Below are 26,362 nucleotides of genomic sequence, written 5' to 3' on the forward strand. Positions count from 1 at the left end.
AATAGTTTGTCAATTCCTGTATTAGCACAGTAATGCCAGGAACAGACCAAAAACATCCTTAATTGCTCATATCCACTCTCTAGTTATCAAGGACATTCTCATTTGCTCACATCCAGTCTCTCAATGTCATGTATAATGCACTGAAACTACAATCCCCCTATCCACAACCATGCCCCACAAACCTTCCCATGGTTTCCCCTGACAACTTTACATGCCCTGGTTCAACCCACTGACAGCATGCCTGTATGCCAAATCATCCCAATTCACTCTATTCCATGCACACATGACATCCTCCTGCATGTTCAGACTCCTTCCACTTTCATCTTTCAATCCATCCTTCCAGCACCTTAGTTTTCTTCTTATACTTTCTTCATTTCTAACTTTTTATAATAGTTTGTCAATTCCTGTATTAGCACAGTAATGCCAGGAACAGACAAAAAAAGGCCATATTTACTCATACCCATCCTCTGACTTTCATACGTAATAAACTGAAACCACATCCCCTACCTACAACAGGCCCCACACACCTTTCCATGGCTTCCCCCCAGCCACTTCATAAGCTCTGGTTTAGTCCACAGACAGCATGGCACCTTCTATATAACAAATGACTAATTCATTCTATTCCAGCATGCCTTACACCCTCATGCATATTCAGGCCCCCAAGCACTCAACACCACATTCACTCCATCCTTCCATTTCTAACTAGGTGTTGCCCTTCTCCCTTCTCGTCTCCTACTCTGTCAACTTCTTACTCATTCTCTCCATATGTCTAAACGATTGTAGCATGTCCTCTTCAATTCCCACCACATTCACTCCATCCTTCCATTTCTAACTAGGTGTTGCCCTTCTCCCTTCTCGTCTCCTACTCTGTCAACTTCTTACTCATTCTCTCCATATGTCTAAACGATTGTAGCATGTCCTCTTCAATTCCCACCACATTCACTCCATCCTTCCATTTCTAACTAGGTGTTGCCCTTCTCCCTTCTCGTCTCCTACTCTGTCAACTTCTTACTCATTCTCTCCATATGTCTAAACGATTGTAGCATGTCCTCTTCAATTCCCACCACATTCACTCCATCCTTCCATTTCTAACTAGGTGTTGCCCTTCTCCCTTCTCGTCTCCTACTCTGTCAACTTCTTACTCATTCTCTCCATATGTCTAAACGATTGTAGCATGTCCTCTTCAATTCCCACCACATTCACTCCATCCTTCCATTTCTAACTAGGTGTTGCCCTTCTCCCTTCTCGTCTCCTACTCTGTCAACTTCTTACTCATTCTCTCCATATGTCTAAACGATTGTAGCATGTCCTCTTCAATTCCCACCACATTCACTCCATCCTTCCATTTCTAACTAGGTGTTGCCCTTCTCCCTTCTCGTCTCCTACTCTGTCAACTTCTTACTCATTCTCTCCATATGTCTAAACGATTGTAGCATGTCCTCTTCAATTCCCACCACATTCACTCCATCCTTCCATTTCTAACTAGGTGTTGCCCTTCTCCCTTCTCGTCTCCTACTCTGTCAACTTCTTACTCATTCTCTCCATATGTCTAAACGATTGTAGCATGTCCTCTTCAATTCCCACCACATTCACTCCATCCTTCCATTTCTAACTAGGTGTTGCCCTTCTCCCTTCTCGTCTCCTACTCTGTCAACTTCTTACTCATTCTCTCCATATGTCTAAACGATTGTAGCATGTCCTCTTCAATTCCCACCACATTCACTCCATCCTTCCATTTCTAACTAGGTGTTGCCCTTCTCCCTTCTCGTCTCCTACTCTGTCAACTTCTTACTCATTCTCTCCATATGTCTAAACGATTGTAGCATGTCCTCTTCAATTCCCACCACATTCACTCCATCCTTCCATTTCTAACTAGGTGTTGCCCTTCTCCCTTCTCGTCTCCTACTCTGTCAACTTCTTACTCATTCTCTCCATATGTCTAAACGATTGTAGCATGTCCTCTTCAATTCCCACCACATTCACTCCATCCTTCCATTTCTAACTAGGTGTTGCCCTTCTCCCTTCTCGTCTCCTACTCTGTCAACTTCTTACTCATTCTCTCCATATGTCTAAACGATTGTAGCATGTCCTCTTCAATTCCCACCACATTCACTCCATCCTTCCATTTCTAACTAGGTGTTGCCCTTCTCCCTTCTCGTCTCCTACTCTGTCAACTTCTTACTCATTCTCTCCATATGTCTAAACGATTGTAGCATGTCCTCTTCAATTCCCACCACATTCACTCCATCCTTCCATTTCTAACTAGGTGTTGCCCTTCTCCCTTCTCGTCTCCTACTCTGTCAACTTCTTACTCATTCTCTCCATATGTCTAAACGATTGTAGCATGTCCTCTTCAATTCCCACCACATTCACTCCATCCTTCCATTTCTAACTAGGTGTTGCCCTTCTCCCTTCTCGTCTCCTACTCTGTCAACTTCTTACTCATTCTCTCCATATGTCTAAACGATTGTAGCATGTCCTCTTCAATTCCCACCACATTCACTCCATCCTTCCATTTCTAACTAGGTGTTGCCCTTCTCCCTTCTCGTCTCCTACTCTGTCAACTTCTTACTCATTCTCTCCATATGTCTAAACGATTGTAGCATGTCCTCTTCAATTCCCACCACATTCACTCCATCCTTCCATTTCTAACTAGGTGTTGCCCTTCTCCCTTCTCGTCTCCTACTCTGTCAACTTCTTACTCATTCTCTCCATATGTCTAAACGATTGTAGCATGTCCTCTTCAATTCCCACCACATTCACTCCATCCTTCCATTTCTAACTAGGTGTTGCCCTTCTCCCTTCTCGTCTCCTACTCTGTCAACTTCTTACTCATTCTCTCCATATGTCTAAACGATTGTAGCATGTCCTCTTCAATTCCCACCACATTCACTCCATCCTTCCATTTCTAACTAGGTGTTGCCCTTCTCCCTTCTCGTCTCCTACTCTGTCAACTTCTTACTCATTCTCTCCATATGTCTAAACGATTGTAGCATGTCCTCTTCAATTCCCACCACATTCACTCCATCCTTCCATTTCTAACTAGGTGTTGCCCTTCTCCCTTCTCGTCTCCTACTCTGTCAACTTCTTACTCATTCTCTCCATATGTCTAAACGATTGTAGCATGTCCTCTTCAATTCCCACCACATTCACTCCATCCTTCCATTTCTAACTAGGTGTTGCCCTTCTCCCTTCTCGTCTCCTACTCTGTCAACTTCTTACTCATTCTCTCCATATGTCTAAACGATTGTAGCATGTCCTCTTCAATTCCCACCACATTCACTCCATCCTTCCATTTCTAACTAGGTGTTGCCCTTCTCCCTTCTCGTCTCCTACTCTGTCAACTTCTTACTCATTCTCTCCATATGTCTAAACGATTGTAGCATGTCCTCTTCAATTCCCACCACATTCACTCCATCCTTCCATTTCTAACTAGGTGTTGCCCTTCTCCCTTCTCGTCTCTACTCTGTCAACTTCTTACTCATTCTCTCCATATGTCTAAACGATTGTAGCATGTCCTCTTCAATTCCCACCACATTCACTCCATCCTTCCATTTCTAACTAGGTGTTGCCCTTCTCCCTTCTCGTCTCCTACTCTGTCAACTTCTTACTCATTCTCTCCATATGTCTAAACGATTGTAGCATGTCCTCTTCAATTCCCTCAACCATACTTTTATTACTACAACTCTCAATCAATAATTTCTTAATTGATCAAGCTTCCTCACATCATATCATGTCCCCAAACATTTCATTTCACTGCTGAGACTAAGACTACTGGAATTTCAAACATGCTCATCTTCACCCTCCCATAGAGCAGCCGCTCTTTCCACACATTCCTCAATACTCCCAGGACATTCATCCCCTTCCCTACCCTGACTCACCTCAGCTCCCATGGTTCCAGACCCCATAGGTATCTAAAACACTTCACCTCATCCAAATCTTCTCCACTTAAACTCACATCCCTGTTTCTCTACAGCATAACCTTGCCTATATTCACATTTATTCTCAACTTAGAGTATACAAGACTAAGTGGGCACAAATGAGGCTGCTGTTCACTTTTTTTTTTATATTACCTCTAAAATGGCAAGGGCAATCAGTAATAATAATAAAAGAAAAAAAATACCTGTGCCCTCAAATGTCTGTCCATCTACAGTTACTTGATAGGTGAAGGTCCTTGCATGAGGTTCTCCAGACTGATGCTTAAGTGTGTACTCCAAACCCTTTCTAAATTCATTCAAGATCATGATAGGGTTTCTTGATGCCTGAGGAGTTTCTGAAGGAGTAGATGGAGCCACAGATGTGTCCACAGACGTTCGTGTTTGTTTTGCTGGGGATGCCTCCTGCAAGCCAAAGCAACAATACCTTTTTAAATACATAGCTAACCTGAAAGAGATCAACATATTTGAAGCATATTTATGTTCCGGTATACAATGAGACAAAAGTTAATAGAAAAACTGGAAAGTGAATGCCTATATTGAGACAGTGATACACTATTTCAAAGATGATAGTAAGTTCTTCAAACTGTTTGCTATTTTCCACACACTGAGGTAGAGCCAGGAACAGATGAAGACTGGCATCATTTTCTCAAATTCACACTGTATAGCTGTCAAGCATAATGCCCAGAAATCAAAGCCCATTATCCACAGCCAAGCTCCAAAGACCTTTCTGTCATTTCACTTGACCATTTCACATACCTGGGTTCAGCCCACTGATAGCACATCGCCCCCCTGTAAATAAAATTGCTCCAATTCACTCTATCCCATACTTACCTCGCATCCTACTGCATGTTCAGGCCCCAATCATTCAGATCATCCTTCACTCTATCCATCCATCTCAGCCTCAGTATCCACTTGTTCCATCCAGTACTGTATAGCACTGTTACATCCAGTACTCTTCTCTCTCATCCCCATCCCTATGTTCAAACGTTGCAGCACTCTCAACAATAATCTTCTAAATACCATACCTATTTGTCACCCTGATTTCTTACTTGATCAACCCTCATCACATTACACTATACTCAAGCTTACAATTCCAACAAATCCATCCTCCTCCACAAATTTTTATCTATGGCCCATCCCTTGTATCCAGATTATACCATAAAATATACCCAATTATGCCTTCACAGAGAGAGAGATCTCTCCTTCAACAAACTCCTAACTGCATGCAGGACCTTGGCCTCCTCATCCATGCTAAAGGTTACTTCAGCTCTCATGGTTTCATCCACTGCTAAGTTCTCTTCATTCAAACTGACACACCAACCAATCTCAGACAACAACTTCTTTTGAGCTAGGCAACTTCCTCTGTCTCTGCACACAAGGGACAGACAGACATATAAGCATTTCTACTGTAAAGATTTAAAATGCACATTAAATCAAGCAATGAAAAATTTACTAGATACTGTATACTACTAATGAATGGATGCGAGTCAATTCATATGTTCCTAATGCCACCTTGAAAAAAAAACAAAGAATAAAATAGTGAAGATGTAAATACTCTGCATAAAAAAATAATTCTTTCATAATTCAAATAAGCAATCAACTTCAAATATTTACAAAACCTGATGGGAAAATGGACATACACCCTCATTAGTGAAAATGACAGAGCAATACTTACACTCACAAAACTTGTATCAGATACATCACTGGTAAAGTCCTGCACTGTTGTTTCATTGATACCAAGAGAATCAGCAGCATCTGGAGCTTGAATAAATGTCCTTAAGGCAGCAGCTGCAGCAGAATGTTTAGCTTGCTTTTTACTCTTTCCTGTACCTTGAATCATCTGTCCTTTAAGCTGAAATGAGGGAGAAGAAATTAATGTTTTTTGAAGTCTTGAACTTATGTCAATGCATAACACTGTCCCTTTTGATATAATTTTCTGGTGTATATGAACCTCCCTTAACTATGAAAATAATACTGGAATTAAAATATCTCTTCTAATGACTTGGAACTTCACATTCACAAACGATTTATATGGAGCCATTGCATGAAAAGGGTGCTGTTCTAAAGAACTCGGTGCCAAGCATACTGAGGTGCAACTGTATTGGGATTATTATCATTTCAATGTGTATGTAATGAGTACTTGTGTTTGCTAGCAGCCAATGATTGTTCTCAGAGGTGTGTAGTTTGCAGCTGTTATAGCTGCTTTTGACATGGTTGATGACCAAGAAGGTAATGCAGAGTTTAGGGTGGAGAGGATGAACTGTACATGGAGGATACTATGGGATTGTTTATCCTGTCCAAATCTAATAACAGTTAATATTCTAAGGACAATTAGCTTGTTGCATCCGCATTGCCATTTTCTGTGGTTTAATGGGGTAAAATGTGGGTGTCATATGTGTGATGCACAAAATAGCTGTTTTATTTTGTGGGGTGATTGGCAATTTCTGGTGACAAGAGGGTGCAGGTTGGATTCATGTCAGTCTGCAGTCAAAAAGGTGACTGAAGAATCCTGTGGAGATACACACATTCTGTTCTGGGTGAACCACTGTTTGTCATGTAATGAAATGCTGCATGTTTGTTTGTGATTTTGTGGTGTCATGGTGCTGTGATGTGATTGTGAGGTTGTCTGCAAATAAGAGAACCTTTACCGCAGTGTGCGTTATTATGTTCGCTAAATAGTTCCATCATCTAATTTTTCCCTGCATGCTGAGCTGAGTACTGATTTATACTGTTGGGGTCACTTCCATTCTTTTCTCCCACTTTAAAGGATCTGACCTGATTTTTAATATTTTCCCTTCGCTTATTTATGAAAATATAATAACTATGGGTTCATGTCCATGTTTTATATGGTGCTTTTCATTCACTGCAATCACTTTTATGAGTTTTCATCATTTTCTCATCATGCCCTTTTAATCCATCCATACTCACAAGCCTTTTATTCCTTTTTCATGCTCTTCTATTTGTCTACTACTTTCTGTCTCTTCATATCTCCCATTTTGTAATATTTTTCATTCCGGTTGGTATTGACACAGTGACTACTCATGACATTTTTCTCAAAAGAATATCTTCATGTTTTATGGGTTCTTTTTTATCAAAAAACCTCATTCTGATTGGCTGATAAAGTATGATCAGTACAAGAAAGAGAATGAGTATTTGAGGGAGAAGGGAAGAGAAAGTGAGTTGAATATATTGCATGATTATTAACCAGCAAAGGGGAAAACGGTTAGAAGTATGAGAGAAGATTATTTATTGAGAGAGGGAAGAAAGTAAATGATAGTAGAGAACCCTTGGGAACAACACTATTGATAGGACAGGAAGGGGATGTAACTTACATGACAACTACTACAATAGAATGGCCAGAGAGGAAACTAGGCATTAAATATCAGAGATGCAGAAAACCAAAAGTTTAGAAAGAAGAGACTTATGCCACATTCTATCAAATGCTTTGATGTCATGGGCTACAACAAAAGTCTGATGAAACTCCCTGAGAGACATGGATGAGAAAAGTTACATAGGACAGAAAATCATCAGTATACCATGGTGCATAATACCTTTACCACATGCCAACAAGAACTCAGCCACTTTTCACCAACACATCCACTTGTGCCTTCATGCCTACTTCAACTGGTCAATGCTTCTGTCACCTTCAGTACTGTTCCAAATAGTAAACTTGCATATTACATTTACATTCATCATTGTTTGTGCAATTAGGAGCAATGTGAATGAGGATGCCTCTTGTAAAGTCATGAATGGGTAATAAAAATGGATCTCAGTGGTGAGTTAAGGTTGAAGAACATATTCCTGACTTTTTTTTTTTTTTTTTTTTTTATACTTTGTCGCTGTCTCCCGCGTTTGCGAGGTAGCGCAAGGAAACAGACGAAAGAAATGACCCAACCCCCCCCCATACACATGTACATACACACGTCCACACACGCAAATATACATACCTACACAGCTTTCCATGGTTTACCCCAGACGCTTCACATGCCTTGATTCACTCCACTGACAGCACGTCAACCCCTGTATACCACATCGCTCCAATTCACTCTATTCCTTGCCCTCCTTTCACCCTCCTGCATGTTCAGGCCCCGATCACACAAAATCTTTTTCACTCCATCTTTCCACCTCCAATTTGGTCTCCCTCTTCTCCTCGTTCCCTCCACCTCCGACACATATATCCTCTTGGTCAATCTTTCCTCACTCATTCTCTCCATGTGCCCAAACCATTTCAAAACACCCTCTTCTGCTCTCTCAACCACGCTCTTTTTATTTCCACACATCTCTCTTACCCTTACGTTACTTACTCGATCAAACCACCTCACACCACACATTGTCCTCAAACATCTCATTTCCAGCACATCCATCCTCCTGCGCACAACTCTATCCATAGCCCACGCCTCGCAACCATACAACATTGTTGGAACCACTATTCCTTCAAACATACCCATTTTTGCTTTCCGAGATAATGTTCTCGACTTCCACACATTCTTCAAGGCCCCCAGAATTTTCGCCCCCTCCCCCACCCTATGATCCACTTCCGCTTCCATGGTTCCATCCGCTGACAGATCCACTCCCAGATATCTAAAACACTTCACTTCCTCCAGTTTTTCTCCATTCAAACTCACCTCCCAATTGACTTGACCCTCAACCCTACTGTACCTAATAACCTTGCTCTTATTCACATTTACTCTTAACTTTCTTCTTCCACACTCTTTACCAAACTCAGTCACCAGCTTCTGCAGTTTCTCACCTGAATCAGCCACCAGCGCTGTATCATCAGCGAACAACAACTGACTCACTTCCCAAGCTCTCTCATCCCCAACAGACTTCATACTTGCCCCTCTTTCCAAAACTCTTGCATTTACCTCTCTAACAACCCCATCCATAAACAAATTAAACAACCATGGAGACATCACACACCCCTGCCGCAAACCTACATTCACTGAGAACCAATCACTTTCCTCTCTTCCTACTCGTACACATGCCTTACATCCTCGATAAAAACTTTTCACTGCTTCTAACAACTTTCCTCCCACCCCATATATTCTTAATACCTTCCACAAAGCATCTCTATCAACTCTATCATATGCCTTCTCCAGATCCATAAATGCTACATACAAATCCATTTGCTTTTCTAAGTATTTCTCACATACATTCTTCAAAGCAAACACCTGATCCACACATCCTCTACCACTTCTGAAACCACACTGCTCTTCCCAATCTGATGCTCTGTACATGCCTTCACCCTCTCAATCAATACCCTCCCATATAATTTACCAGGAATACTCAACGAACTTATACCTCAATATTTCTTCTTTTCTTTAAAAAACTCGTATTAATAATGTTCTTGAACAATACTGTATGTTTTTTGATGTTTTATTCATATCTTTAAGAGCAATAAGCTGAATCTCCCCAGTAACATTACTCCCCCTTGTCCAAATGAATACTGTTGTAAAATACGATTCCCTTTTCAGTGATTCCGCTGAGTTGTGTCTTCCAGAAACACATACCCAATATCAAGTGAAGAAAAAGTGTAGATAACTAACACTTTTAACTACATATTGTAATTTTTTGGTCTCAGTGTTGTTAGTGTAAATCCAAACTCCTCCATATAATCTTATTCTATCAAATATACTGAGATAATTATTTGGGATACATACTCAAGTTTCATGAAGATTGCATATGTTGTATTTGTGTATCAGCAATCACTGATGAAAGAGATTTTGTGGGCTCTGCGATTTCCTATGGTGAGCACGAGGTGCTAGCCCTGCCTTTTGGCAAATTGGTAGGAACTGTAGATAAGTGTAGTAGGTAGGAACCTTTAGGCACAAATATTGGGCAGAAACATTAGGTAGGAGCATTAGATAGAAGTAGTCATTATGAACATTTGACAGAAAACTGCAAGCACTGCACTTGACTTGCCCTCTGACAAGTGGCCTGGTAAGGGTGAGGCACTAAGAAGTGGCACTGGAGTTCTTTAGTTATGGAGACTCTGTTACCATGGCCACCCCTTTGAGGGAGTTCCATTTGGAACAGGCATCAAAGACAAAGATGGAAAGCACCCTCCCAGATACTTGAAGGAGGATTAAGTTCAACACCTCATACATTGCACCATTTTACAATCACCTTTATCTGCTTCTGGTTATCTTTTATACCTAAACATATGAATGTTTAATTATTTATATTGCTATTGGTGGCATCATCAGACTCCCCTGTATGTGTGGTTACGCTGCAAGTAAATGGTCAACTTTATCGAAGACGTATAATCATCAATAATTATAATGAGCTCAACCTCAACAAGGCATTCCTTACAGCAAAGGAGTCCACTATCTCCCTGCTACTGATTGTAGTGCAACCTTGAAGCCCCAGGGAGAGTCATAAAAGTGGTTCCTGGAGAAAAACTGTGACCAGTATCTCAACGTTTTCATCTAAAAAAAACTAGTGTAATATGCCTAATATTTCTTATAATGTAAAATCAAGCAGTGTTTCATTAAATCTTGAAGAATATAGAAGTTAGATTAATGCTTACCTCTACTGAAGCAGTGAAGACTGGGTCATGAGATGGCCCTTCCATAGGCAGAATTTTGTACACTAGGTCAGGACACAGCATATTCAGAATGCTGATGGGGTTCTTGGTATGTCCCCCTATCTTCCGCTTTTTAGAGGAAGGCTCTGGTCAAACAAAGTAACATAACATAAACACTTAATCTAATAAGAACAATGTCATCAACAGCTTATTTAATATTAAAAGAAGAAATCCCATAAGCCTAGAAAATGTAAATCTTTGAACATAATACTGACAATGAATACAGTACTGGTTGCATTAACCAGTAAAGACCCTACACACCTTCTCTGTAAACACATCAGAGTCTAAATATAATGTCCATGACACTTCAAATCTGCATATTTCATCTAAACACTTTCCAAGCACAATGCCTAGTTCCTTAACATGTTACCCAATGCATTCCTCAGTATCCATCCATAATCCAACATAAAATATTCAAATGCACTTTCATCATTCTTAACTTTCTCATTCAACCACTTGTAGACCTTTGCTGTACAAGCACAGTTCACAATATGGATAACCTCACCATATTTACACAGATTGCCTAGTCTTGCCCCGAATTAAATTTGAATGCAAGCTTTATATATATCAAAGATGCCTCATGTCACCAGCAACTGTAACTAGCACCGAGAAAATACCTTCAAGTTATAGATACCTATATAGCACAGTGTTTTGCCCCATGGGGAACCTACCATATTTGGAGGGTTTGCCTTTTCCTGCCAACATTTAAACTGAAAGGAATGCTTTATCAGTATGCAGTGTTGTCATATGTCAAAAGCAACCAGGAAATAACGCTTGTGTATCACTTACCCATATAACACAACAGGGGAAGGTCAACTTTGGTGTATGATCCACATCAATTTGTGATTAATCAGTCAATGGGGCACTAATTATGGTGATAATGATTGTGGTGGATGTTGAACTTTTATCACTACAAAAACTTTTCTGTGTATAAGTCATCCACTGGTGGTGGAAGAGAAGAGACAATGATGTAAGAATTGGCAAAAGTCAAGAAACACGTGCTAAGCCAAGCTTGAATGAAGCGCCGAATTCAGATATCTGGAAAGGTGTGTGGGGCCTGGTTGTGGTTAGGGAATTGTGGTTTCAATGTATTGCACATGACACCTAGAGAAATGATGTGAGCAAATGTGGCCTTTCTTCATTTGTTCTGGGCATTACTTCACTAATGCAGGAAACAGATATCAAGTATATATATATCCCCGGGGATAGGGGAGAAAGAATACTTCCCACATATTCCCTGCATGTCATAGAAGGCGACTAAAAGGGGAGGGAGCGGGGGGGGCTTGAAATCCTCCCCACTCATGTTTTTTTTAATTTTTCAAAAGAAAGAACAGAGAAGGGGGCCAGGTGAGGATATTCCCTCAGAGGCTCAGTCCTCTGTTCTTAACGCTACCTTGCTAACGCGGGAAATGGCGAATAGTTTGAAAAAAGAAAAGAAATATATATATATATATATATATATATATATATATATATTTTTATACTAATCGCCATTTCCCGCATTAGCGAGGTAGCGTTAAGAACAGAGGATGAGGACTGGGCCTTTGAGGGAATATCCTCACCTGGCCCCTTTCTCTGTTTCTTCTTTTGGAAAAAAAAAAAAATGAGGGGAGGATTTCCAGCCTCCCGCTCCCTTCCCTTTTAGTCGCCTTCTACGACACGCAGGGAATACGTGGGAAGAATTCTTTCTCCCCTATCCCCAGGGATTCTCAACGTATATATATATATATATATATATATATATATATATATATATATATATATATATATATATATATATATATATATATATATACACACACACAGACATATACATATATATACATGTACATAACGCATACTGTCTGCCTTTATATATATATATATATATATATATATATATATATATATATATATATATATATATATATATATTACATGACAGCGCTGGTGGCTGATTCATGTGAGAAACTGCAGAAGCTGGTGACTGAGTTTGGTAAAGTGTGTGGAAGAAGAAAGTTAAGAGTAAATGTGAATAAGAGCAAGGTTATTAGGTACAGTAGGGGTGAGGGTCAAGTCAATTGGGAGGTGAGTTTGAATGGAGAAAAACTGGAGGAAGTGAAGTGTTTTAGATATCTGGGAGTGGATCTGTCAGCGGATGGAACCATGGAAGCGGAAGTGGATCATAGGGTGGGGGAGGGGCGAAAATTTTGGGAGCCTTGAAAAATGTGTGGAAGTCGAGAACATTATCTCGGAAAGCAAAAATGGGTATGTTTGAAGGAATAGTGGTTCCAACAATGTTGTATGGTTGCGAGGCGTGGGCTATGGATAGAGATGTGCGCAGGAGGATGGATGTGCTGGAAATGAGATGTTTGAGGAAAATGTGTGGTGTGAGGTGGTTTGATCGAGTAAGTAACGTAAGGGTAAGAGAGATGTGTGGAAATAAAAAGCGTGGTTGAGAGAGCAGAAGAGGGTGTTTTGAAATGTTTTGGGCACATGGAGAGAATGAGTGAGGAAAGATTGACCAAGAGGATATATGTGTCGGAGGTGGAGGGAACGAGGAGAAGAGGGAGACCAAATTGGAGGTGGAAAGATGGAGTGAAAAAGATTTTGTGTGATCGGGGCCTGAACATGCAGGAGGGTGAAAGGAGGGCAAGGAATAGAGTGAATTGGAGCGATGTGGTATACAGGGGTTGACGTGCTGTCAGTGGATTGAATCAAGGCATGTGAAGCGTCTGGGGTAAACCATGGAAAGCTGTGTAGGTATGTATATTTGTGTGTGTGGACGTGTGTATGTACATGTGTATGGGGGGGGGGGTTGGGCCATTTCTTTCGTCTGTTTCCTTGCGCTACCTCGCAAACGCGGGAGACAGCGACAAAGTATAAAAAAAAAAAAAAAAAAAAAAAATATATATATATATATATATATATATGGTGAGGTGCCTGAGGATTGGCGGAATGCGTGCATAGTGCCATTGTACAAAGGCAAAGGGGATAAGAGTGAGTGCTCAAATTTCAGAGGTATAAGTTTGTTGAGTATTCCTGGTAAATTATATGGGAGGGTATTGATTGAGAGGGTGAAGGCATGTACAGAGCATCAGATTGGGGAGGAGCAGTGTGATTTCAGAAGTGGTAGAGGATGTGTGGATCAGGTGTTTGCTTTGAAGAATGTATGTGAGAAATACTTAGAAAAGCAAATGGATTTGTATGTAGCATTTACGGATCTGGAGAAGGCATATGATAGAGTTGATAGAGATGCTCTGTGGAAGGTATTAAGAATATATGGAGTGGGAGGCAAGTTGCTAGAAGCAGTGAAAAGTTTTTATCAAGGATGTAAGGCATGTGTACGTGTAGGAAGAGTGGAAAGTGATTGGTTCTCAGTGAATGTAGGTTTGCGGCAGGGGTATGTGATGTCTCCATGGTTGTTTAATTTGTTTATGGATGGGGTTGTTAGGGAGGTGAATGCAAGAGTTTTGGAAAGAGGGGCAAGTATGAAGTCTGTTGTGGATGAGAGAGCTTGGGAAGTGAGTCAGTTGTTGTTCGGTGATGATACAGCGTTGGTGGCTGATTCATGTGAGAAACTGAAGAAGCTGGTGACTGAGTTTGGTAAAGTGTGTGAAAGAAGAAAGTTAAGAGTAAATGTGAATAAGAGCAAGGTTATTAGGTACAGTAGGGTTGAGGGTCAAGTCAATTGGGAGGTAAGTTTGAATGGAGAAAAACTGGAGGAAGTAAAGTGTTTTACATATCTGGGAGTGGTTCTGGCAGCAGATGGAACCATGGAAGCGGAAGTGAATCATAGGGTGGGGGAGGGGGCGAAAATCCTGGCAGCCTTGAAGAATGTTTGGAAGTCGAGAACATTATCTCGGAAAGCAAAAATGGGTATGTTTGAAGGAATAGTGGTTCCAACAATGTTGTATGGTTGCGAGGCCTGGGCTATGGATAGAGTTGTGCGCAGGAGGGTGGATGTGCTGGAAATGAGATGTTTGAGGACAATATGTGGTGTGAGGTGGTTTGATCGAGTAAGTAATGTAAGGGTAAGAGAGATGTGTGGAAATAAAACGAGCATGGTTGAGAGAGCAGAAGAGGGTGTTTTGAAATGGTTTGGGCACATGGAGAGAATGAGTGAGGAAAGATTGACCAAGAGGATATATGTGTCAGAGGTGGAGGGAACGAGGAGAAGTGGGAGACCAAATTGGAGGTGGAAAGATGGAGTGAAAAAGATTTTGAGTGATCGGGGCCTGAACATGCAGGAGGGTGAAAGGCGGGCAAGGAATAGAGTAACTTAGATCGATGTGGTATATCGGGGTCGACGTGCTGTCAATGGATTGAATCAGGGCATGTGAAGCGTCTGGGGTAAACCATGGAAAGTTCTGTGGGGCCTGGATGTGGAAAGGGAGCTGTGGTTTTGGGCATTATTACATGACAGCTGGAGACTGAGTGTGAACAAATGGGGCCTGTGTTGTCTTTTCCTAGCGCTACCTCGCACACATGAGGGGGGAGGGGGATGTTATTCCATGTGTGGCGCGGTGGCGATGGGAATAAATAAAGGCAGACAGTATGAATTATGTACATGTGTATATATGTACATGTCTGTGTGTGTTTATATATGTGTACATTGAGCTATATAGGTATGTATATTTGTGTGTGTGGACGTGTATGTATATACATGTGTATGGGGGTGGGTTGGGCCATTTCTTTTGTCTGTTTCCTTGCGCTACCTCGCAAACGCGGGAGACAGCGACAAAGCAAAATAAAAATAAAAAAATTCTCTGATTTTCTCTTTTCTTTATTTATATTTCATCATATTATACTTAAACCGCTTCCCGTGTCAGTGAGGTAGATCCAGGAAACAGGAAGAATGGCCCATCCACTCATATATATATCTTCTATTAACTGTTAAGAATAAAGCCTTTAGTATGATAATCTGATATACCATGGTCCTGAGATCCACTATATATCCAAACACAATCCTTTCAGGGTTAAAAGAAATTTTAGTTCTTCCTCGCACATAACTTCTTTCAATGTCTACACCCTCTCCTAGCCCCAGCATTTATTCAATCTTGTATTCCCTTTACAAATCCAAATTTGACTCTAAATTCTCAACTAATCTCTCTATCTTTCCAACAATCTCTATATGCAGTCCATCTCTCAGGTAATCATCTCCAGTGCTGGCACTCTAAATTACATTCCAGTAATGCAGATGTAAAAAGTAATAGATGCACCATACTTAACAAAATCTGTATGCCAAACTTAAATAATTTTTCCTTTAAATTCCTTTTCATAACTAATCTTACTTTTTCTTTCAGTTCTCATGTCTCTAATAACTTGACTGCATTCAATAAGCTGTTCTTTCTACTTTCAATTCTTCTCTGCTAACAGCACAATCCAAATATTCAAACTTTTGTTCAACAGCCTATATTTTCTTTTTCCTCCCTTTTCAAAGAAAAACACTTAATCTAACACAGTCATTTTTCCCCAAGTAGTCAACAAGCGACAAGTAAAAGTGTGCCCCTATCATGGTCATGTCAGATGAAAATGTTAATCATTGAAGCAAGCTAAATGAGAACAAAAATTATGACAAGAATTAATAGGAGCTCCTAAGATATTCAGAGACATAACACTTAAAAGGGGAGTTATAAGCGAGAAGCTAAGAAAGAAAACTCCAAAGCATCATCTATTCTAGAAAAGGAAGCACTGTAACTTCTAATCCTTGTGTGATTGTTCTTTATATAGAAACTACAGGTAAAATAGCCAGTTATGAACCAAATGTCCAAGCCTTAGAGGCCTGAACTTGGGCAGCTCACCAAAAGTGGCCATAATAATACCTGCAGAAGAGAGGGATGTAACATCATTGTTGCAGTACAGAGTGGCTGAGAAGAGATAAAAGGGGGTGTAAATAAGCAAAAGGCTGTTGATTTCCATGGGGAAATCATTGTTGCAGTAAAGAATGGTTGCAAAGAGATAAAAGGGGGTGTTAATGAGCAAAAGGCTGTTGATTTCCATGGCTATTGGGTGGAAAAACAGTAATCTTGGATTAGTTGTGCACTACTCCATACTGGGACAAATAAAATCCCTATAAGTTTAGAAATGCTCGCCCCAAAATCCCTGTAAGTTTAGAAATGCTAAGAAGAGAAATGACATAGCAAAGCACTCGCCCCAAAATCCCTGTAAGTTTAGAAATGCTAAGAAGAGAAATGACATAGCAAAGCACTTTTGCAATGCTACTCACCAACATCTGGAAAGCAGACTTTATCTTCATTATGTGAATGAATGGATAACATTATTACGCCCAATACATATATTTCATGCTAGGATAAATTGTAGTCTTTTGATATTAAACAAAGGAATTAACAGTAACTGTGAAATAGGTTGAATCATAGTATTTCAAAACTGGATAGAGGTATTAATTGCACCTCTGCAAAGTTGACTTTCATCAAATTACACCTCTCCCATTCAAAAATGCTGCACAATTCCAACTTAAGTATATTAGGTTTAGTAAAAGGAAGAAAAAAAGAATATCAAGGTGAGGAAAGGAAGGTGAGCGAGTTCAGGAGTGCAGATTGGAACAATGAGAATATGAGTGAACAGTGCTAAAGGATGACAAAGGGTAATTTATGGAAGAAGAATGAGTGGTGTCAATAAAACAGAGCCCAAGACGTACACCTCCCACCTACTGACAGTGTAAAAGGGAGAGTTCATATCACCAAAACTACCATAATGGAAAGACTTGAAAGGAAACTGCAGTATGCATTACAGAACAAGAAAGTGAGGGAAGTTAAGTAAGTAAAGATTAATGCCATACTTGGTCAAAAGTTTAAGAGATGTCAAAGGCCATGCCAAAAGGCTTACCAAAATCCCAAACTCCACATATACATATGACCTTATGAGACTTTGCCATTAGGCAGGACTAGCAAATATCACTCACTGCATATCTTGCTTCATCAACACTACTATTTTTCTCTGTTGCTTTGCACAATGTATATCCATAAATCTTGGCTCATCTGGAATGGTTCTCAACCATGAAAGATTCTTTAAAATGTTTCTGTACTCATCCCCTGCAGATTTCATATTTCAATTTGTAAGGCATTGTACATTCTTTCCATCTTTCTTAACAGGCCCTCGTATTTTTACTTTGTGTTTTCTTGGTATGTTGCAAGGTCTCACTACAAGCTTAAGTACTCTTTCTTTCTATTTCAGGTGCTTTAATAGCAAATATGTATTTTATGTACTCAATTTGCTGCCATTTCTGAATCATGTATCCTTCTCTTCCATTTTAAATGTAGAGTGTAAATTCTTTTAATCTCTCTACTTGTACAGTGTTTCTGAATTCTTTCTAACTTGTTGATTTCTTGTTTTTTGTTATCCATACAATATAACAATATACAAATTAGCTTTTTATGTATGTAGTGAACAACTTCATCGATATTCCATCCCTTATGGTAACTGTTCTCATTTTCACACTATCAACTACCTGACCAGATACTGATAATTAACAATGGGTTATCCATATTCTAGTACTTAATAGATGATAATTCATGTCTTAAAACTCTGTCTTCTTTTCAGCTTTCCTTTATTGATGGCCATTCATAGGATGCAACAATTACCTCTGATATCTTTCCAAGACTTTGTTGTATGAATTTCTCTTCCAACTTCTATTTGATTATCCTCTGCCTATCAGTGTATTATTCCAGGCCATGCATTTTCACTCTGTCCTCTTCTGTGTTTATCATCTTGCTTACTCTGGTGTTATCTGCAAAATTTTTCCAAACTTGTATTCTCTCAGGGTAATTTCAGCCTTTGTACAGCTGCCAAACAAATGTGTATATTTGCAAGATTAATCATCAAATTACAAGCAACAGACATTACAACATTCAGTTTTCATAAATTATCATGGCACCACAAACTACCTTGCTCATCCATGGTCATCTCTGTATCATCAGAAGGAGGGCATTTCAGTGCCACTGCACTTTCTCCAACATCACCATTTCCTGAGGAAGAAAAAACATTTCACAAACTAGGATTCATTGACAAATCATGAAATTCATTGATGGCTTCTTACCTGCAGCATACAAAGGTTATTCACCTAATATATCTCTCCTCCATCACCAGATGTGTGTTACATACCATGTCACTTGCTTGGAATAAGAATACAAGCAAAATCTCTGGTGTTCCAGTTATGGGTTCCACATTCTCTCATAAAGAGAGGATGGGTGGAGATGAACAGTAGAGACATAAGGCAATATGGGATATGTAAAAGGTGGAAGGTTGAAAGAAATAAAAAGGAAAGAGCAGATGGAGCAAAATAATATGGGCAACAATTTAGTACCCTAACATTTCTAGTCTAGTGTTCCGTACTTCAGCAACTTCCATACTTCTGCAAGGATCTGGTGCTTGGTGAAATGGAACTAGTGTCTGCAAAAACACCACTCTTTTACCCAAATGTTGTCATAGCCTTGACATCCACACAATGTCCTAAATGAAGTCAATTTACCCTTAAGCAAAATGGACCCATAAGGAAATGGGTTATATTACATCAGATGATGATATACAAAACTGCCATGAAAGAAATCTTTTATATCATCTGCTACCAAACTGCCATCAGCTGAGACTTCAGTTATGCTGTTGAAATCAAGGCTGATAACTTGTGATAAACTATATTCTTAATTATAAGGCAGATGAAATAATATAAAAAACCAGAACCATATGAATGCTCATGTTGAGCCACAGAAGTTACATCACAGTTTATAATCGACATTTACCTTGCTTTTTCATCTCTACTGCATTTCTTTAACCAGGTGTTTTGCTTACACCATTTACTTTTCCTTATACATCTTTTCTCAAGTACAAATTATGTAAAGTATTCTCTTCAATCAATTTCTTTACAGAAAAATTCAGTCTACCGAAGCAAGAACACAGTTCTTACTGCCATATATGCTCTCTTTAAGTCTGACATTTGTAATCATGCTAAGCAATAGAGTTTCTCTTCAAGATCTGTTAGTTTCTGTGCTTTCCAATCAATGACCCTCTTCAACATTTATTTTTCTTACTGTAAATAGTCATTGTCTGACAAATTTTTCAGAGATACCTTTAGTATGGCTAACAAAGCAACACAAAAAAATATATGTAGCTTCAGTGTCTTGAGATAATCAGCAAATGATATATTTCTCAACATTTGGCACTGGTCTAAAATTTCTGTTCTCAAGGGCAACATATCATTACATTTTGCCTGCTAGTTTTCTTTTAGTATCTTACTTAAAATAATAATTCTTTCTTTTGAAACACATCCAATTTTATAGCTTTATTTCCTTAAAACACACTATATGAGCTGCATATGGAAAACAACTCTCCATATCCTTAATCACAGCCAAATCTAAGGTCATTGATTGAAACAGAGTCTGATAATTCAGCTAGCAGATGAAAAGAGAATGAGTATGTCTCAAAGTCATGATCACAGTACAGATATAATGGTCCAAAAAACAGTGGACTGTCATAAGATTCTCTGTGAATGAAAGAAAAGTTCTTTTACACAACATTCATGACAGCATGCACCCAGATTGAAAGTCCTATCCACACATTCAAAACATTCTTTTTTATGCCATTTAGCTGTTCTTGCAACTATAAAATAATGCAGAGCCTTATTCTTATCATGTATAATTTCCTGAAATTAGGAATGTCATTTAACAAAAAAAATTACTGCCAAAACTTCATCAGCTATATTGCTTCTACGTTGTTGGTAAGTATACTTCTTGGCAGTGTATATTTTGCTCCTGATCAGCCAAACGACACAAAGCATCATCAAATGAGATAAACTGACAAGGTGGCTTGTTCCGAGTCTCTGGCTCAACCTATTCCATAACTCTGGGGTACGTACATAATTACTCTGGAGTTTTTTGCATTACCAAGAATCGAGGACACTGCATCTAATATCACATAACTGCTATGTTAAGGAAGTCTTTGCCAGTCTCTCATCACATAATCTAAGTCACATTTCTAAGGTGTGTAGTAGCAATGCATCTTATAGACTATCTTCACTTGGCTGTGTCATCATAGCTTTCCACATTGACTTTCCCTTGACATATTTAGTACAACAGACATTGTTCTTCAAGTTTACAGTCTTCAAATATACAATAACTGTTTACAATGCTGCCTTTCCAAGGTACTATGATTCATAACTATTGGGAAGTTACTCTGTGCACTTAATCTCTTCTTTTCAACATTGGCTGAATTGTCCAACAGAAAAAATACGCAGTTCTTAACACTAACCAGTAAAGAATATCAGTCTTGTCATCCAAGAGGCTTTCAATAACTGATCAATGGTCAAAGATTTCCACAGAAATGGATGTTTAGGGAAATTGACATCTTTACTTTGCTGAATTTCTGCTTCTCGGTCTTCCAGGCTAGGCCCATTTAATGCCTTATGAATTAGGTTAGAAAATTAGTTAGGGGTGTGGAACTCTACGGAATCCAGTTCCAGATACAGATGCTTTCTAGACATTGGCATCAAAGCAGTAGGTGACAACTGCTGGAAATCAAAAAAGGACACGACGGTAAGAGGGAAAATTCCAATAGTAATTTAGTCTGGTGTTGGATAAGTAGGGGGCTCTGGTTTTGCTGCATTGTCCATAACAGACAGAGGGATGTGAGTAAATGAGGTCATTTCTTTGTCTGTTCCTCCCAATGACAGTAAAAATGGGATAAGGCAAACATTTTCTTTTTTCACACTTGATCGCCGTTTCCCACGTTAGCAAGCTAGCACCAGGAACAGACAATGAAAAAGGCCAAATCCAATCACATCCATTTTCTAGATGTCATGTATAATGCATCTCAACCACACCTCCCTATCGATAACGAGGTCCCATAGAACTTTCCGTGGTTTACCCCAGACAATGCATCACATACTCTGGTTCAGTCCACTGACAGCATATCAATGAAGCAAAAAGAAAAAAAAAGATTAATTTCATAGAGTAGCTATGAAGAGGAAAAACTATGTTTGCATTTGAGTAAACGTAAAACCTTGATATGCAATTCTCATAGTTACCACATGTTCATCTGCAGCAATTTCAAGATGGCTGAAAGTAACCAGGTCTTCCATGAAATTAAGTTCTGATCTAGTAGGAAATGTATCTTGCCTATGTTCCTGGAGCTTTGTCTGCAATTAACCAAATTAATAAACAACTAATGGATACGATCACAGCATAAAAAAGAAAACATTACATACATATTTCAGTAAAAATAAAATTGCGAAACATATAACAATTCTCAATTATATTCAAATAGGTTTATAATTCTGACTATTGATTCCAAGTCGATTAAAACAATAATACATCTTACCAGTCTTGAAGCACTTCCGTGAAAAATGTGGACTACCATACCGGGAATCAGCAAAACTAAAAATTTGTGAGTCTGAAACTGCATTCAACAGTTAACAATTTCAGCATTTCATTAGAAATGACCAGCAGCAAAGAAAAAAAAATCTGGGATCCAGGGTCCCTTTGGCTTGTCTTGGGAGAGAGAAACACCGAAACACATAACTTGGACAGGCACATGCTTGCTGTGGGCTCTATCTCTGAAGCCTGTTCCAAGTGAATCTCCCTTAAATGGGTGGCCACCACAAGTCTCCTTTATTAACTCACCCTAACAGGCCACTAGCAGAGGGCAAGTCTAGTTTAGTGTTTGTAGAAGCTTCTCCCTAAAGTTCCTTATCACTACTTCTAACTAAAGCTCCTACCTACTACTTCCACCTAACGTTTTTACTTAATGATCCTGCCTAATTGCGCCTAACTACTACTTCTTACGACTGTTCCTACCATTTTGCCAAGATGCAGGGTTAGCACAGTGCTCACTGTAAGAAAATCGAGAGTTACGAAGAATGAGTTGTGTGAGTTAAGTGTTGTCAAGTGTTACATATGACTATGAGAGATTGTATGTTTGAGGACAAATTGCCAGTAGTTCACATATTAGTAAGGCAGAAAGAAAAGACAGCTACCTGGTTCAGAGGAATGCACCTTGACAACCACTATAGTGCTGGCTCTTTAAGCAGGTCACTAACCCTCCTCATACCCTAGCCTGTAGTACTGGTACTATAATTCCATGGTAGTTGGCTGCCTACCAACTACTACTTACCTTCAGGGTAACAACAATCAAATATTTGAACAAGAATGCAGTCAATTCACTCTGATGTGAAGCATAAAACAACCCTGTACTTATCCATCCCAACCTTCACAAACGTTTTCCATCTAAATCATAAAAAATCCATTTGAATATATCATTTCAATAAAAATATTCACATGTTCAAAAGACAAAAAATAACTATCCATTCTCTTTCTCATAACCATTAAATGATAGAAAATTAAATCTAAGAAAGGTAATCAAAATGTATATATTTGTGTCGAAAACTTTATATATAATGTACATATATAAACATTACAATCAAACAGAACATCATTATCAAAAAGAACATACATTTGATAAAAACATCACTCAAACAGAACATACATATGATATAAACATCATTATCAAACAGAACATACATATCATAAATATATATTACTATCAAACAGAAAATACATACGACATAAACATCACTATCAAACAATTCATACATATATAAACATCACAATCAGACAATACATTTCAGGTTACATAGAGAAGCTTAAAGTAAATTACTACAAAATACAGTAAAACCTACTGACGTATTTATTCTTATTGTTATCCAATGCTTGTTTAGATTTAAAATTAATATCAATATCCATTGGACACAAACAAAACATCATTGGCAAAAAAAGCATAAATTAAGGCTTCTAATTATAATGTAAAAAACTGATAATGTTTTATATAATCTCTCTAAAAACAAACATATAGCTGCAGTGACAAAATACGAAGAAATACGAAGGGAAGGTACAGTCAAGAAAATACACCCTTAACAGTATGATATACACCAGATATAATACACCTTGCTTTACTGTGTATTTTGGGCAGGTTGATAATTAAAAATTAAAAAGTTATGACATCATTTTGGATTTTTTAACAGCTATCATCAGGTGTCGTAACAGCATACTGCGATAACTCGTGTCTTACTGGTCAAGGAAGCAACTATCTGGCAATCTGAATGTAGTCTTTGTGTCGGATTATAGTTACAACCCCTGGTGAATCTTAATGAATTCTACAGTAGGGCAAAATCATCAAAATGAAGACAGAAAAAACATAAAACTATATAAAAAAAAAAACAAAAAACAAATATATAACATAATTAATTTCCATACTAGGTCTCCTAGAGTATTACATCTTGCCGAACCCACAGCACTGGGTCTCCTACAGTAATACATCTTGCCGAATCTACAGCAATCTTCTCGTTTCATAGTATTTTGATACAAAAATTCTGGTTCATGTTGCTTATACAAAAATTCTACAAGTTTCAAGATAACCCCACATTTCTCTTTTATTCATAGTCCTACATGCCACATTTAAGTATCGGCCACAGCAGAGTTACCTATCCACGTTTACTTCCTAATATAAAACTGAAATTGAAGAGGGTTATGAATATTATGTGCGGTGTAAAATAAATAATACTTTATGATATTTTTCCACCTAGTCTACTTCTGAAGGATCGTCACAGGAATATTACCACAATGACCAATTCGTTAAACGTAACGTGACAATCCACGGCAACCACACAATCTACGACAATCTATAAAATTAATGGCGTCTGCAGATCTTTAGCAACTAAAAATAGCAGCATTCCCACAACGATTTCTGTGCATTCTCTCTCAATTACGTAGTCCTAAACCTTCCCATATCCATAAATTATGGGCATGCATCACTCACCGGCCTGTCCTGTATTACCATGGTCGCCGGCCACTGCAGATTCGCTTCTTCCTCTTATTACTCCTCTACCAACTTTCTGTTCTTTTTTCCCTTCCTGTTTAGCCCACATGGTCTCTCCATTTCCAGCAGGATAAACCTCCATCCTTAAAATTAATAAAAAATTTTCCCAATCGAAATATGACACAAAACGCGGCACAGAGTTAAAGGAACGGCGTGCTTCCACTTGTAAACAAAATGCCGAAGTATTATCACGCTTGCGCTTTAAAATTGCCAGTTAGTTCTTTAATTATTTTGGACGTAGGATTTTTAGTCAATACTTGTCAGTGAAATAAATACATATAGTTGGATTAATAGAGTATTGTTACTCTTATCAACAGAAGGTATATACAGGATCTGACAATCATTGGCTTGGGTAACATTTGGCATATGCTGTGTCCACTGAAACGTCGCACTCAGTCGAAATCTGGCGGGAAGCAGAGTCAGGGCCGCGTGCCATGACCATGTTTCGTCTGCTACGCAGAAATATTAATCCCGCCAAAATATTATGAACTTTCACATAGCTACTTAACTACATTTTATAGGCTAACATTAACATAAATTCAGTGTACACATTTATAAGTTTAAAACCCGTTCAGAAAATCTATATAATGAACGTTTTTACCAGCTAATCTAGTCATAAAAATAAATGATAATGATGAGATCACCAGAATGGTTCAGATTATAAGTAAAATATACTTCAAAAAAGTATACAAAAATTACATTCAGAGTTTTTACCTGTTACTGAGTATGAGTTACAACTATTTCTCCCCAACTCCCTGGAAAAAATGTAACGAGGACAACAAATTTTCGACAGGCCAGATTGGCATAACAATTCAAACAGTACCTAACAACATGTGTACGCACAAACGAAAAGAATATTACGGTAGGTGTATGTATTTGATTAGGAGATAAGTTACAAATCACACTAATCACTGGACACAACAGATCTATTATAATATTAGCGAAAACATTATAAAATCACAGTTGAGTAAGCAATTTCATCGTACTCCACCACATGCTAGTTCTTTTATCTGGTAACATTCCTGTACAATAATTGGATTTTGATTCAAAACCAGGAATGTGCCGATTCTTCGGGGAAGGGGCTGATTGTGTACTGGGAAGAGGTGGAGGAAACTTCCCCCCGCCCTCCAGCGAAATCATCACATTAGTGAACCCACAAATGCTTAGATACGACCAACAAATTTTCCGTCATAAATAAAATTCTGCAGTTTCTTGCCAGAAATTTGTAGTTACAACACCGTAGATAATTCTCTGATTTACAAAGACTGAGAGCCTATCTTCATTTACCATGGTGATTACGTCAGGTTTGGCTCTTCCCAGAATATGAAATCATTCTTGATACCGTCCTAGACACCTGAAACACCCTTTTCAAGTGTTAAAATGTACATTTCAATATAATTAGACTGTTGAAATGTTAAAATTTACACTTCAAAACAGTTAGACTTCTCACACCTAGGTTTTTAAACGGTCTAGTTGTCTTGAAATATATTTCGTAACATTAGGGTATTCAATTATGATATTTTTATCGAGTAGAAAATATTGTTTCTGTGGTATGTAGGTCATGTTTTAATATATTATTGATAAATTAGGATTGTTTAGTCTTTTCTTTATTCTTTTTCGATCATCCATTTCATGTTGGGCTTATGTATATTTTTTTTCAAGAAACATATTGCTTTTAACAGAAATTCATAAAGTATATACTTCATACATATTATCCATTTTTAGGTTATGGTGATGGTTTATGTAATTACAGACACATATGCTTATAAAACCAAAGATGTTCATGCAAGCCCTGGTAATTGTTTTCCTATTTATTTTTCCATACTTGATCGCCGCTTCCTGCATTGACGAGGTAGCACCACGAAACAAAAAAAAGTCCACATCTGTTCACATCCATCCTCAGGCTGTCAAGTGTAATGCACCAAAACCAAAGCTCCCTATTTACATCCAGGCTCCATAGACCATTCCATGGATT

At 38.6% G+C, this 26,362-nt stretch overlaps 2 protein-coding genes across 5 annotated transcripts in view; one reads left to right on the forward strand and one right to left on the reverse strand.

Annotated features, from left to right (window-relative positions):
• The window catches only part of Naglu (N-acetyl-alpha-glucosaminidase), a 106,824-nt gene extending 87,799 nt beyond the window's left edge, over positions 1 to 19,025 (forward strand). Inside the window, exon 22 of one of the 2 annotated variants that reach the window (XM_071689421.1) lies at positions 18,613 to 19,025. The gene's annotated coding sequence lies outside the window, so the exon portion shown is untranslated. Of the gene's footprint in view, positions 1 to 9,412; positions 10,137 to 18,612 lie in introns of those variants that run through there. The other variant, XM_071689422.1, reaches the window with a different exon arrangement.
• LOC139763411 (double-stranded RNA-specific editase 1-like) lies at positions 3,522 to 24,614 on the reverse strand. 3 transcript variants are annotated; one of them, XM_071689431.1, is made up of 5 exons: positions 21,542 to 22,725; positions 18,411 to 18,491; positions 10,468 to 10,610; positions 5,614 to 5,790; positions 3,523 to 4,340 (listed from the first exon to the last, which is right to left on the reverse strand). In XM_071689431.1, exons 2-5 carry the CDS (start codon positions 18,427 to 18,429, stop codon positions 4,065 to 4,067), a joined length of 615 nt encoding a protein of 204 aa, XP_071545532.1. In that variant the 5' UTR covers positions 18,430 to 18,491; positions 21,542 to 22,725; the 3' UTR covers positions 3,523 to 4,064. The 3 variants fall into 3 exon arrangements, with proteins under 3 accessions (XP_071545531.1, XP_071545532.1, XP_071545530.1); XM_071689429.1 differs by lacking the exon at positions 21,542 to 22,725 and adding an exon at positions 24,328 to 24,614 and having other exon boundaries at positions 3,527 to 4,340; XM_071689430.1 differs by lacking the exons at positions 18,411 to 18,491; positions 21,542 to 22,725 and adding an exon at positions 24,328 to 24,614 and having other exon boundaries at positions 3,522 to 4,340.
• Between the last annotated feature and the right edge of the window lie 1,748 nt (positions 24,615 to 26,362).

Source organism: Panulirus ornatus, chromosome 47 (genome assembly GCF_036320965.1).
Source record: "Panulirus ornatus isolate Po-2019 chromosome 47, ASM3632096v1, whole genome shotgun sequence".
In the NCBI taxonomy this organism is placed as follows: domain Eukaryota; kingdom Metazoa; phylum Arthropoda; class Malacostraca; order Decapoda; family Palinuridae; genus Panulirus; species Panulirus ornatus.

What these genes read in the sequence shown, in the direction of transcription:
- LOC139763411 (XM_071689429.1), bottom strand. Translation starts at nt 24,469, where the DNA reads ATGGAGGTTTATCCTGCTGGAAATGGAGAGACCATGTGGGCTAAACAG. An exon ending in TGGTAATACAGGACAGGCCG is followed by an intron (nt 18,492 to 24,327) that starts GTGAGTGATGCA and finishes TTTCTTCCTCAG; the next exon opens with GAAATGGTGATGTTGGAGAA. An exon ending in CTGATACAAGTTTTGTGAGT is followed by an intron (nt 4,341 to 5,613) that starts GTAAGTATTGCT and finishes TTTGGCTTGCAG; the next exon opens with GAGGCATCCCCAGCAAAACA.